Source organism: Kickxella alabastrina (assembly GCF_025024165.1).
Source record: "Kickxella alabastrina strain RSA 675 chromosome Unknown BX661scaffold_18, whole genome shotgun sequence".
NCBI lineage: Eukaryota > Fungi > Kickxellomycota > Kickxellomycetes > Kickxellales > Kickxellaceae > Kickxella > Kickxella alabastrina.
In genome coordinates this window covers 291,243-303,835 of record NW_026251489.1, presented here as the reverse complement: position 1 = coordinate 303,835, position 12,593 = coordinate 291,243, and the positions used below count along the sequence as shown (strand labels likewise).

General features: G+C 49.2%; 7 protein-coding genes across 7 annotated transcripts; 4 read left to right on the top strand and 3 right to left on the bottom strand.

Moving 5' to 3' along the window:
- Positions 1 to 106: 106 nt before the first annotated feature.
- Positions 107 to 930, top strand: BX661DRAFT_185513 (uncharacterized protein). The gene is made up of 3 exons (XM_051536797.1): positions 107 to 450; positions 650 to 675; positions 741 to 930. Exons 1-3 carry the CDS (start codon positions 381 to 383, stop codon positions 924 to 926), a joined length of 282 nt encoding a protein of 93 aa, XP_051390214.1. The 5' UTR covers positions 107 to 380; the 3' UTR covers positions 927 to 930.
- Positions 931 to 942: 12 nt separating this feature from the next.
- Positions 943 to 1,551, bottom strand: BX661DRAFT_185512 (MBF1-domain-containing protein). Its single transcript, XM_051536796.1, has one exon. The coding sequence runs from the start codon at positions 1,489 to 1,491 to the stop codon at positions 1,033 to 1,035; it is 459 nt and encodes a 152-aa protein (XP_051390213.1). The 5' UTR covers positions 1,492 to 1,551; the 3' UTR covers positions 943 to 1,032.
- A 210-nt stretch (positions 1,552 to 1,761) lies between these two features.
- Positions 1,762 to 4,090, bottom strand: BX661DRAFT_185511 (uncharacterized protein; the record flags this gene model as incomplete). The annotated part of the gene is given in 5 exon segments (XM_051536795.1): positions 1,762 to 1,957; positions 2,013 to 3,500; positions 3,527 to 3,652; positions 3,670 to 3,914; positions 3,968 to 4,090. Coding segments are annotated over 5 exon segments (2,088 nt in total), but the record flags the coding sequence as incomplete, so codon positions are not given.
- Positions 4,091 to 4,188: 98 nt separating this feature from the next.
- On the top strand, positions 4,189 to 6,092 carry BX661DRAFT_185510 (uncharacterized protein). The gene has a single exon (XM_051536794.1). It carries the CDS (start codon positions 4,283 to 4,285, stop codon positions 5,945 to 5,947), a length of 1,665 nt encoding a protein of 554 aa, XP_051390211.1. The 5' UTR covers positions 4,189 to 4,282; the 3' UTR covers positions 5,948 to 6,092.
- Positions 6,093 to 6,197: 105 nt separating this feature from the next.
- On the top strand, positions 6,198 to 8,117 carry BX661DRAFT_185509 (uncharacterized protein). The gene has a single exon (XM_051536793.1). The coding sequence runs from the start codon at positions 6,250 to 6,252 to the stop codon at positions 7,924 to 7,926; it is 1,677 nt and encodes a 558-aa protein (XP_051390210.1). The 5' UTR covers positions 6,198 to 6,249; the 3' UTR covers positions 7,927 to 8,117.
- An 82-nt stretch (positions 8,118 to 8,199) lies between these two features.
- BX661DRAFT_185508 (diacylglycerol acyltransferase-domain-containing protein) lies at positions 8,200 to 9,727 on the top strand. Its single transcript, XM_051536792.1, has one exon. The coding sequence runs from the start codon at positions 8,445 to 8,447 to the stop codon at positions 9,627 to 9,629; it is 1,185 nt and encodes a 394-aa protein (XP_051390209.1). The 5' UTR covers positions 8,200 to 8,444; the 3' UTR covers positions 9,630 to 9,727.
- Positions 9,720 to 11,958, bottom strand: BX661DRAFT_185505 (uncharacterized protein). Its single transcript, XM_051536791.1, has 3 exons — positions 10,231 to 11,958; positions 10,064 to 10,123; positions 9,720 to 9,914 (listed from the first exon to the last, which is right to left on the bottom strand). The coding sequence occupies exons 1-3, from the start codon at positions 11,851 to 11,853 to the stop codon at positions 9,786 to 9,788; spliced, it is 1,812 nt and encodes a 603-aa protein (XP_051390208.1). The 5' UTR covers positions 11,854 to 11,958; the 3' UTR covers positions 9,720 to 9,785.
- Between the last annotated feature and the right edge of the window lie 635 nt (positions 11,959 to 12,593).

Here is a 12,593-nt window from a genome sequence, read left to right as displayed (position 1 = left end):
AAGAGGGGCAAGCAAAGAAGCCCCACAAGAGAAACAATAAAATCGACTTTTTTTTTCATCCTGTCGTATTTGATGCATGAAAATTGCATGAAAAAAATAAGGTGATCGGACCTGTAGAAAAATTTACAAGGATATTCTTTTTTTTTCTTTTTTCTTTCTATTCTTGCTCGGGATTTGTAGGATAAAATATTCGCAGACGATTCGTTCAGATAATACTTTTTTTCCATCCGGAAATCGTGATTTGATAAAGCCCTTGCCCCACAACTTTTTCAGTGCATTTTACATCCGTCTGCTTTTTTTTTCTTTTGGCATTTTTATCTTCATAATTTTTTTAACTCATTTTTATTATATACACACCATTACCAAAGTTAAAAAAAGTCATGTCAGCAAGTAACCAGGCTCGTATCGCTTACCGGAGACTGCTCAAGATTGAGCGCCGGCGGTTTTCAGGTAAGTATAAAAAATATAATAAGGAAAACGATTTGATAACACAAGGAAGATATGAGGCCATATCTATCCCAAGCACGCTGTGCTTATCTCGATTCGCAGCACATTTGCTTGATCTAAACAGAAAAAAATACAAGAAAAACAATTCCAAAAATTAATTAAGCAAAAAATATAATATACATCTTATTTTTACCTTATGTAGGTGATCTTCCAGTAATGATGGCGGCAGTAAAGCAGACGCGCACAGAGTTCGAGAATAACCGGTCGGAGACGGACGAAAAGAAGATAAAAAGCTTTTGAAGCACGCAGCGGGCGTCGAGGAGGTTATTCGGGGGTATGTGGTGCAGGCACCGCGCAATGAGGAGAAAGATAACACGTATAATATTAAGTTTACCTCAGAGCATGCGCTGCGTGACGGACATCCGATCATAATCAAGAGCTCGCTCCAAAAAGACAAAGAAACCAAGACCAAAGAGTGAAAAGGATAATATTGTTTCTAAATTTTCGATTTTATTGGTTTGTCTTTTCGATTTTAAAATAATATGATATGTATGGAGAGAAATAATATAAATTAAATTAAAAAAGCTACTTTGCTGCCGCCTTCTTGGCACCAGGAGCAGGCAGAGCAGCGCCAATATCCGACCCACGTAGTTTAACGCCCAAAATACGCTCCAACTTTCCCAGAATCTGCTGATTCGGAATCGCCCTAGCATTCTCATAATCATTAATAACGCTGTTCTTCTCATTAATCTTTGTAGCCAAGTCCTTCTGTGTAAGCCCCAGTCTCAGACGAGCAGCACTGATGGCTTTTCCAACACCAAGTTTAATCGTAGGTGGGGGTTTAACATCGTCACTGCGGTCGAGTTCAGCGATACGCCGGTGGTCAGTGTTTACGTGGTGGGATTTGTTGGCTACGCTGGAGGCGCGCTCGGTCGCTATGATGTTGCCACTGCGCGCGGCGGCGTTGAGCTGGCTGGTGGTGCGCACGGTGGCGGTGCGCGCCTGAGGCTTGCTGACAATAAGTTTGGAATCCCAATCGGCCATTTTTTTGTGGTGTGAAGAAAAAAATTGGTTTGAAATTAAAGTAAAGTGGAAAAAAAAAAAATGAGAGAAGAAAAAATAAAGTTGATTGATTTTTTTTGAGCCACACATATTATACGCATACGCAACCCCTGAACCTGAAAGCAGAAACCGAAAATTTCCAAAAAAAATTTCTCTGTTGCTTCTTCCATCTCCACATAGAACACGATGGAACACGTGGAGAAATAAAAGATCAAACAAGCAAGCAAAATATAATAGATGTTTTTTATTCACACAAAATAAAGACAAGCACGCAAGTTCCACCACACAGTCCAGCTGTATAAGCACAGGAGGAAGCCAAGCAATATCAGGCAAAACCATTCGGCACAAGGCACTGCGAAAAACATCGCCGGCCATTTGCCTGGCCAAGGCCCACCGGCGCAGTGGAGCAGGGAAAAGCCAAAGGCCGCCATGTCTTCGGCAACGCCAACTTCCAAGGCAGGATGTTGGCAGTGCATCGTGATGAATACAGCCGGAATGCCGACCAGGCCCATGAGCAAGGTGCAGCCCAAATGCGATGCATCAATGGCTGACCAATCCAGCCTTTATTCTGCGCTTGGCGATGGCAGTCCAGGTGGCGGATCACATCACCAATGCGGCCGGTATTTTGTTCAAACCCAGCAGTCGTCGATGAAAAAAGAACAGTGGCAGCGACCGCAGCAGCCAAGCCAACTCGCGCAACCCACAGGAGCCACATAGGCAGGCGGGATCCCAGAAGCACGGTGGCAGCGAAAAGACCAATGGCCGCGGTGCTTCGGAGGAGAAAAGAGCCCTGGCGGTGCAAGATCCCAAGCAGCCAACTGTCCATCGCGGTATTGCCGAGAATCCCCTGGTAGCTCCCGTCGTCCGCATTGTTGTCGTCGTCGCTGTCGTTGAGCGAAAACGAAGACATTTTGGTTTCGAGTCCCGTAGTATGTTGACGATTAAAATATTTGGGCACGAATGGCTGTGGCGGCTGCTCAGCGGAACCAGCCGCAGTGGCCGAGTGCTTACCAGTCACGCCGCTCGGCATAAAGCTGCTACCGCTTAGTAGCGAAGATACCGGATCAACGTCCATGCTCTGGGGATCTGCATCCCGGTGTGCGGAAGCGGCTCTGGTAAGTTTGCGCTGCGACCCAACCGACAATGTGTTCAGCCCAGCCATAATGTCTGCGCCAAAGGCGCTCTCATTGGCATTATTGGCGTTGTTGTCGTCGCCGCTGCTGTCGCCCGTATCAAGCCGGCGGCGGTTTCCGATAGCGCGCCGGCGAATAGACGTGCGCGCAGCCCATGGGCTGCTGCCGGCGGAGGACCGGGCGGCGGCGAGATCCAAGCCCGAAAAGCTGTCGTCCTGGTCCCTGTTTGTCTCAGAAACGCCAAACGACAGGTTCTGCAGCGAAGCCAATGCCAGCTGCGCGTCCCCGGGCGTCATCGAGTCCTTGCCAGCAGCAAAGGAGCTGTCACGGGCAGCAGCCTTTGATCCCTTGGGCATCAAGGAAGCGCCGCTGCTGTGGTGGGGGGGTTGGCGGCGGCCGCTGTGTGTGCGCAGATTGCTCGCGGCCAGCCAGCATAGCGCCAGATCGGCAGCAGCCAGCACCGGCCACGCAAGCACATGCGGAGCAGTGGCCAGCAGCAGCAGACAGGCAGCAAGCAGCCGCAGAAGAGCCAGCTGGGCAACCCGGCGCCGATACATCGGCAGCCCGGCAGCGCGCATCCCCGGATTACAAGCAATATATAGCCACAGGGGGTTCACCAAGCGAGATAGAAAGGTAAGAACGGCCAGTGCCAGCAGCCCCGCTCCCGCCAGCACAGGCAGTGGCACTACGCCGGCGTACGCGCCCAAGTACACGGCCCAGGTGGCCATGGGGCAAGCGAAAAGTGCAACGAGGGCGCAGAGCACCCACATGAGCACCGCCCATTTCCTGCGCAGCGTCGGCTGGGGCCGTAGGATGCGCGCGGCCAGGCGCTTGGCGCGGGCCGACCGCTGGAGCGCACTGGCGAGCTCCCGCGGTAGACCCACTGCGCCTGCTGCTGCAGCCTGCGATCCACGCGCACCTGGCACGCACGGCACACCAGCGGATATCGTTTGCGCAGTTGCCCGGCGTACTCCTCGGCGTTGTCCGCGCGGTCCCGTACTCCGGATCGTCTTCGTCCGGAAGGTACGCCGCGAGGATCTGGCAGACAAGCTCCTGGTTCCGCTGGCATGCCGAGCAGAACACTTGCTCTGCCAGGCTTTGTTGGGTGGCGGGCAGTTGGCGTGGGGGGCGGGGCGGCGGCTCGTTGTACATTTCCGCGCGGCTGTCAACAATGTGCCCGTGGGCGTCCAGTGTGTTTTGGCTGTCGCATTTCGTGCAGTGCCAGTCCTGCGGTGTCTGTGGGGTTTGGTGTGGGCTGGGGCTGTTGCTGGGCTGTTGCTTGTGGGCGGGAGTTGGGTGGGTTCATTGCAGAACCAGCAGGTCACTGTTGTCCGGTTATGTCCAAAGGCTTTCCACATGCTGCCACTGTTTGCATAGTGCTTGTTGTGGCAGTAAGGGATAAATTAAATTAGAAATAAAAAATGAAATAAACAAAAATTGAATTAAAGCAAGTTGAAAAGCAAAAACTTTAATTTTTGTCTGTATGCTTCTCACGTGTAAGCGCGATCGGCCGATTTCCCAGTCTTTTTTGCCATGTTGCTGTCATCCTCCCCACCCTTCTCCACCCTAAATTTCTTATCTTTTTTAATTCAATTCAAAATTCGCTTTAGAGAAAAGTACATTTAGGGCAACACCGAAGAATGCTCGCCAAAACACACCCGGGCCTGCACGCTCTCCGGCATCTCCGGCCAGCTTCATGGTCCAGCACCAGCAACATTATCCGATCGAGCCACCAGCAAACGCGAACGCTTCTCCAAGCGTCCTTCGACTACAAGCACATCCGAGACAATGCGCAGAGGCTTCTCGAAAACGCACACAGCCGGAACGTCCGCGACGCACAGCCTCACCGCGTGGGCGAGCTCTACAATGAGTTCCGCCAGCTGACATCGCAGGTCAACGAGTACCGAAGCTCGCTCAACAATATTTCAAAAGAGCTTGGAGCATTGGCACGCGGTGGCAAAAAGCACAGCCAGCAGAAGCAGCACCAGCACCAGCACCAGCACCAGCAGCAGGAAAAGACACAGGGAAATGTTGACGCGAGTGGGTTGGATGAGAGTGGGCGCGCGGCAGTTATGGCCGATCTTCACGGGCGCGCGAGTATCGTCAAGGCGTCGATCCAGGGCCTGGAGCTGCAGCTGGGTTCGATTGAAGCCCGGCTGCGCTACGAAGCGGCAAAAATACCCAACCTATCGCACCCAGACACTCCGCTAGGCGACGAGTCGCACGCGCGCACCGTGCACATCAACGGAAACCTCCACAACACGCCCACGGTTCCTCTTGACGAAACCAACTCGGCTCTTTCCGATGTTGAGTTCAAGGATCACTACGATTTGGCATTGAGTCTGGGCATTGTGGATATGGAGGCTGGGGCGAGGGTTGCCGGCAGTCGGTTTCATTACTGGCGCGGGGCAGGGGCGTTGTTGGAGCTGGCGCTGGTGCAGTACGCTATGACGCGCGCGGTGGCTGCTGGCTTTGTTCCGCATATTACCCCGGATGTTGCGCGCAGCAGCGTGGTTGATGCCTGCGGGTTCAGGCCGCGATCAGGCGCCGAAGATGCGCTGCTTGATTCGCAGATTAACGGCGATTCCGCTGCTGCCGTGCATGGGTCGGGGGAGGCCAGCCAGATATACCGCGTCATGTCTGTGGCTGAGGAGTCCCACAAGGAGGCAGCTGCCGATCCGCTCTGCCTCGTGGCCACAGCCGAAATCCCCCTCGTGGCCATGCGCCAGCAGCAGATCCTCGACCGCCAGTCCCTGCCCATCTCTATGGCCGGGCTCAGCCACTGCTTCCGCGCCGAAGCCGGAGCTCGCGGCCGCGACACCCGCGGAATCTACCGCCTGCACCAGTTCACCAAAGTAGAGCTCGTCACACTTGCGCTGCCCGAGAACAGCCAGGCAGAACTCACGCGACTGGTTGATTTCCAAAAATCTCTCTACGCTGACCTCGGACTGACCTTCCGCCTACTGCAGATGCCCACGTATGAGCTGGGCGCCAGCGCATACCAGAAATTCGACATTGAGGCATGGATGCCCGGCCGCCGCGCGTGGGGCGAGATTTCTAGTGCGTCGAATTGCACGGATTATCAGGCGAGGAGGCTGGGCATTCGGGTGCGTGCCGAGTCTGCGAAGGATGGCAGTGGGTCGCCGGTGTTTGTGCATACGCTGAATGCCACGGCTGTTGCTGTGCCGAGAATCGTGGTTGCGATGTTGGAGTCCTTCCAGCGTCCAGATGGAAGCGTTGCTGTTCCGCACGTGTTGCGGCCTTGGATGATGGGCATGGATATGCTTGTGCCTGAGCGCTGCTGATACTCATGATTTGTTAATTAGCCAATATATTAATGGAGAGTTTTCTTTAGAGAATTGTGCTGCATCGCATTGCGCTGCATATTGAAGCAAACTGTTGAGTAATCCATACTCTGATTAAGACCTTTTTTGGAGCCACGTGTTTGCTCACCTGCCTTGTTTTTTGTTGTTGAATGAGGTTGAAAAACAAGTATTAAAATTTCCTATTTAAGCAGCCTATACGTGCAATCGACTTTCGATTTATTTCCAATTTCTTTTTATAAAGTTTAATTTTTGTACTAATATTTTCTATTTTATTTTAAAAAATGCCTGTCCACTCGCCGTCGCCCACTGCCATCATACCAGCACAAGATGTTGTGTCGTTTTACTTTGGATTGGCCCAATCGAGGCTCAATCATCCAGGTTCCACGGACTGTCCATTGCTTGTTGATGCCGGCAGCAACAAATCGTACAATTTTGCCAATATCAAACGGATGTCAACGGCCATTGCGCGCGGCCTGAAACACAGGGGATTTATTAACGAGCAGGGCAAGCACCAGAACCCTGATTTTGACATTGACGGTGTGGCAATTGTGTTTTCGCCTACTGATATCTGCATGAGCGCCATACACTACGGCACGCTGATGGCTGGTGGCACATTTGCTGCAATGGATTCAACTATGGGCGCCATGTCTCTCGGAAACCGACTTATTTATCTGAATTCCAGCGCAGCATTTGTGACCGCCGAGCTTCTTCCCACTCTGCTTTCTGCCTGCAATTTGGCCGGCGTGTCAATCAACAAATCTCGTATTTTCATCACTCAAGGAGACATTCCGGGATATACGTCGCTGGTCGAACTCATTGAAGAGAACAGGGACTTACCCGCGGTGCTGCCTATTCTCTCAATGACTGAGGAAAGACTAGCACGCAAGATAGCGCTGATAGTCTATACTTCAGGAACGACCGGAAATTCAAAGGGCGTAATGCTGACTCACCGCAATATTGTCGCCACTCAGATGCTAGTCGGCGGCTACACAGCACATAACTCACAAGTCCAGAACATTGCGGCCAGTAAACTGCCACAGCAAAAGGTGCTGTCGGCACTCCCTCCTTGGCATATCTACGGCATTAGTGTGCTTTTCTATCAGCCGCTGGCCACAGGATCCTGCATTGTGCAGCTTCCACAGTTTGGGCTCGCACCATATCTCGCTGCCATTGAAAAATTCAATATCAAAAGGTTATGTGCGACACCTGGCATTCTCTACAACCTTATACATAGCTCGACCAGGTCCAAGGATGGTACGGTCAAGATTGGTTCTGAACCTGGGCGCAACTTTAATGTTGATTCTGTCGAGACAATAGTGTGCGGTGGAGCATCTGTTCCGCCTGTTAGGCTGAGCCAGTTCGTGGCGTTTTTTGGCGGCGCATCTGTGGTTATTGGATACGGCGCGACTGAAACATGCTCGATAATTGCTGGCTCTACATGGGGAGAACCAGAGCCTGGTGCGACTGGAATCCTGTATCCCAACACTTGTGCAATAGTCATCGACAAGCATGGTAATGAGACTGATGGTTATGGAGAGCTGTGCATTTCAGGACCCCAAGTTATGCTTGGATATATCGGCCAGAACATAAAGCCGCCATTTGTAAATGGTTTCTACCGTGTGGGCGATTATGCTCGGGTGGCAGCAAACGGGTGTGTGTTTCTTCGCGGCCGGATAGTCGATATTGTGCACACTGAGCAGGGCTTAGTTTCGCCGACAGATATTGAGAACATGGCTTCAGAGCACCCTGCAGTCAAGGACTGTGCCGCCGTTGGCACCAAACCAAAGGGCGCAACAGCACGCGTGTTGCTGTTCATTGTGCTTGCGCCCGATGTCGCATCTCTTGCTGATATTAACGATTGGATTCGGATACGTGCGAAATTAGACATTGAATGCAGGGAAATTCAGGATATTCCAAAGTCATCTGGCGGCAAAATACTCAGAAATCTCCTACGGTAGTAACGCATTGTTTCCAATTTGGCTTATTCTTACTGTTTTTATTCAAATAGCTAAACTGTTCTTTTTTTACAAGGGAATTAGAAATCAAGATTTTTTATTTTTGAAGATATTTGCAAATGTGCAGCATGTGGCACATGCGCAGTGCATAGACGTGGAAGGTATAGGATAAAAAATTTGGGTTGATATTTGTGAGTTGTAATTTTTTTAAACTGAGCACACGAATATCAAAAGATTAATTTCATTTGCCCAAGCAATAATAAAATTATTATAGTATTTGCTCCAACTTTTTTATTATTATTTTTAGACTGGCCTTTCTACGAAGACCTTTCTTTTTCTTTTGTGCAATTTTTGCAAATAGGGCCCTGTCTTTTAATAGTTTAAGACCTCCGCATATCTGGGGTCTTTTCTTTTTACCCTTTTTTCTCTTTTTTCTTTCATTAATTTTCTTTTATATTTTTATGCTTTTGGTGACTCCAAATTTGTACCACTTTTGAAATTCCAAAAAAAGCTTATGCACAATGACTACAACAGCATCAAACAGCAGCGGTGATGACATTCACAGCGACAAAGAGACACAGTACCAGCAGCAGCATACTCTCGCAGTCGATATTACTGACATTACTGACATTACTGACATTACGGGCATTACGGACATTACGGACTCTAAACCTTCCGACTCTCCTCTGTCCCTAAAAGAGACCAATTATCCGGAGCCACTGGTGTTCGAGCCAAGCAAAGACATCCGCGAGCTGTCGCAGGGAGGCGGCTTACAGATGGCCTTGCAGACCCTAGTGGCATCCATATTCACAGCATTGGTACTGCTCATGCCACTAACAATTATATTCGCATTTATCTACGTCAGTTGGGCGCGCCTGCCACTGGCAGCATACGTGGCGTTCTGCTACCTAGACCCGGCAGTGGACAATGGAGTTGGTAGGCGTATTCAGTGGGTGAGGCGGTTGGGCGTATGGAAGTATGTCAATGCGTACTTCCCGGTGCGAATAGTGCTAGAGAAAAAGCTGGATCCTTCGCTCAACTATATTTTCGGTGTGTCTCCGCATGGAATTCTTTGTTTCTCCGGTCAGGTGGTCATGGGTTCTCAGAAAAGCGGCTTGGATGAGGCCTTGGCGGGGATTACAGCTCACCCAGCGGCACTACACCATGCGCTCAGGCTGCCTTTATTCGGCGCATACCTCCTTGCCATCGGCGCCATCTCGTCGTCGCGAAGGAGTATTAGGAAATGCCTGGCGAGTGGTAAAGGTCAAAGCGTTGGCATTGTCATTGGTGGTGCCAAGGAGAGCTTTTACACAAATCGAGGTAGTCGTCGGGTCATTTTAAAGAACCGCAAGGGATTTGTGCGCGAAGCCATTATGGCCGGAGCACCGTTGGTTCCAACTTTTGTGTTTGGGGAGAACGACATATTCTTTCAGGTTGAGCACCCGGTGTTGCGTCGGTTGCAAGAGTGGTTGCAGTCTAAGATGATGTTTGCTTTGCCCGTGTTTTATGGAAGATTCGGGATTGTTCCTCGTCGCACACCGTTGACTAGCGTTTTCGCCGCTCCTATTTTTGTTGAGAAGAATGCGAACCCTAGTCATGATGAGATTAATAAGGTGCACGCGGAGTACCTTGTTCAGCTGCATCGACTGTATAACCGCTTCAAACCAATTTACGACCCGGAGGGTGGTGACTTAGTAATTGTATAAAATAGCTACTCGGTTTTATTTCTGTTATGTTGTTTTGTATTGGACATTTATGTAGACTACATATGTATTTGGAAATTTTAAATATATAATATTTTAAAGCACAACATCTGTTGGTGGTAGTGTTTTCAAATTGCCACATTTTGAAAGATTCGAACGTCACAGCTCTGTTATGTTTGCGTTTGCGTCTGTGTCTGTGTCTGGTTTTGGCTTGGTCCGGCCTCCAATTGCGGATTTGAGTTCCAGCAGCATGCTGCTTATCTCGCCTCTTTTCACAGCCGCCTCTTGCTAAGTTCTCAACAACAAAAATTTTCCCCCGCAAAATTCATAGAGCAAATATACATTTTTACCATTACCATTAGAAATCAATATTTTGTAATATATAAACCGTTATTCGGTTATCGCTCAAATATCGTATTCAGTTTTTTTTTGCTTACCTCTATTTCCCGGCGCTGTCTTTGTGCGCGGATTCGTTCACTGCGATCGACACCCGACAGCTACAACAAAAAACAAAAACAAAAACAAAACAAAGACTTTAGTAAACACGCCAATTCGACATGTAAAATAAAATCACAAAGGTAGGAAATGTTCCCTTATTACCAACCTTTGGTTTGTTGTTTCCATTTGCAAGTTCAACATCGGCTTCAAAGACCATTTCAGGCGCATCCAGATCTTCGGCGCCGAGTGGTGTATATCCAAAAACGCGCGTTCCTTCAGGGACCGCATCAAAATCAACTTTGCAGCCCAAATCCGCATCGCTCGGAAAACCTGCACTAAAACAACCCTTGTTCGAATCATTGGCAAAGGCTGGGTCAGGGCAAGTCAGGCTGGTGAGGGTCTCCTGATACTGAATATTGAGCGTTTCAATGTCAGATTTTAACGAAGCAAAGATACGCGCGATGTTCTCAGGAGCCACGCCCTGGTCAATACTGTCTGTCTGGCCCGAGATATTAGTGTTGACAGTGTTGGTAGATTCTCGGCATACGTAGAGTTTCGCCTGTATTGTTTCCAAAGTATCTGCCATTCTGTTAAGCAGGCGAGCAGGTGCATTATTATCTGGAACACTCGGGTCATCAGAAGGCGTGGTCGCAGCCAGCGACTCCCACCGCCTGGATGTGTACTGTGCCTCTTGGACCCTTCTAATATCGCCAGTCGCGTTTATTGCTGATAGATGGACGCATTGCACTTGAGCAGATACCCGTTCAAGGGAGTGAAAAAGCCGCGCGTGGCTGATGCTTGGCTCCGTCAAGAGCTCTAATGCGTGAAGAGTGAATTCAAGCCACTGCTTGCGCAGGGCAAAATGCAAATCGAATTTATGTCTGAGCATATCCAAGGACAGAGCATCTGAATCAGACAATTCGGCGAGCTCACACTGCAGCGCCGAAACGCTCATCTCCATATGCTGTGGCAGCTGGTCACCGAGTAACACAAATAACTCGTCGATAGACCGCGTCAGAACCGTATTGATTGTCTCCCGCGTATGGTTGGCCGCCCACATAGCACCCAGTCCTGGCCTGGCAGCAATTGCCGAGAAAGCTCCCCCGGAGTGCGGCAGGCGATATCCTCTAGACACAAACTCGATCTCCCGGACAGACCGCAATGCGCGTTGCAGCGCAATGTCCAGTGAGCGGCTGCCGCGAACCATTGTCTGAATTCGGTCAATGCAAGTGTGTGTGACTGCTAAAGCCGATTCTAATCGCGCCTGCCGCCATGCAGCTGTAACTGCAATGCTTGCTACTGCTGCCCCAGTTAGCACCGCAATACAAAGCGCACTGAGAGATTTGGGCTCAACCTTAGCCAATTTAAACGTGCTACCGCCAAGAATTATCGGCGATAGCATGCTCCGTGCTGCACCAAAGGCCGCACCCCTGCGCTCTAGACCTGTAGCTGGAGTAAAATAGCTGTTATCTGCGGCGCGCTGAGCTGCTACCAGCTTGGACTTTGGCGTGTACTTGTCTTCCAACAAGCCAGACTCTGAAATAATCGCAATTGATGTCTCTAATACTTTTGTTGCCAAGCCAATGTGTTGTGCCGATGTGTATCGCAATGCTTCAGAAATATGCAAAGATAGTTGATTTGCCCAACGGTGCACACGATCATACACGGTTGGCAAGTTTTGCTTGTCTGGCAATGTATCCTTTTGATCAATGACTAGAGCTTCTGCTGACTCGATCTCTTTCAAGTACTCGCCTAGTGGAGAGTCCTCGTAGGCGACAAGCTCCGACATAAGTATGCAATGTAATAAAAAGGAAAATGTGTGGCTAAAAACAGAGTCAATGATGCGCAATAGTATGAATTTTTAACAATGTATTGCTATCAAAATAAATAAAAAATTTCCGTGCATTTAATTATTTAAACCTGTGTGCCTCAGTGTTTGGGCTATTCTCGCTTTAAGGGGGCGATCCACGTGGTTGCATATATGTCAACAGCGCGGTTGGAATGTGCTTTGTTTTGGTAATACCAACAGCGGTATTTAAATTATGCCAATACCATAGCAAGCGGCAAGTGTCAAGTGGCAGAGGAGGCGTTCTATTAATTGACAAAGCTTAGCTACTCTATTCAAAAATTGCAAAGCTGCAGCTTTGCAATTACAATACCCTGATTATATTAATAAAAGCACCAAAATTATAAAATCAGGGCTGTCGTATTGTTGAGGCTCATTCCAACATAGCTCATGACCGACTTTATTGTCTCACGCCACAAAGGCGCGCCCCTTCATCGCTTGAACAATAAACCATGCAGACTTTTAAATATTCACAGAATACAATAAAAGAGTAGACTTAAATGCCAAAAGAAAATAAACCCTGTTTGGCACTCGTCGCTCGAACAATACAATCCTACGAGCTTTTAAATATCTGCAAATAATAAAAACAAGTTGTGGCGGAAGTACCTGATTCTTTATTAGCTGTGGCGACTGTACGTAAAGGGGATTTTGAAACATATAAAAAGCGCTGCCGATTCCAACTT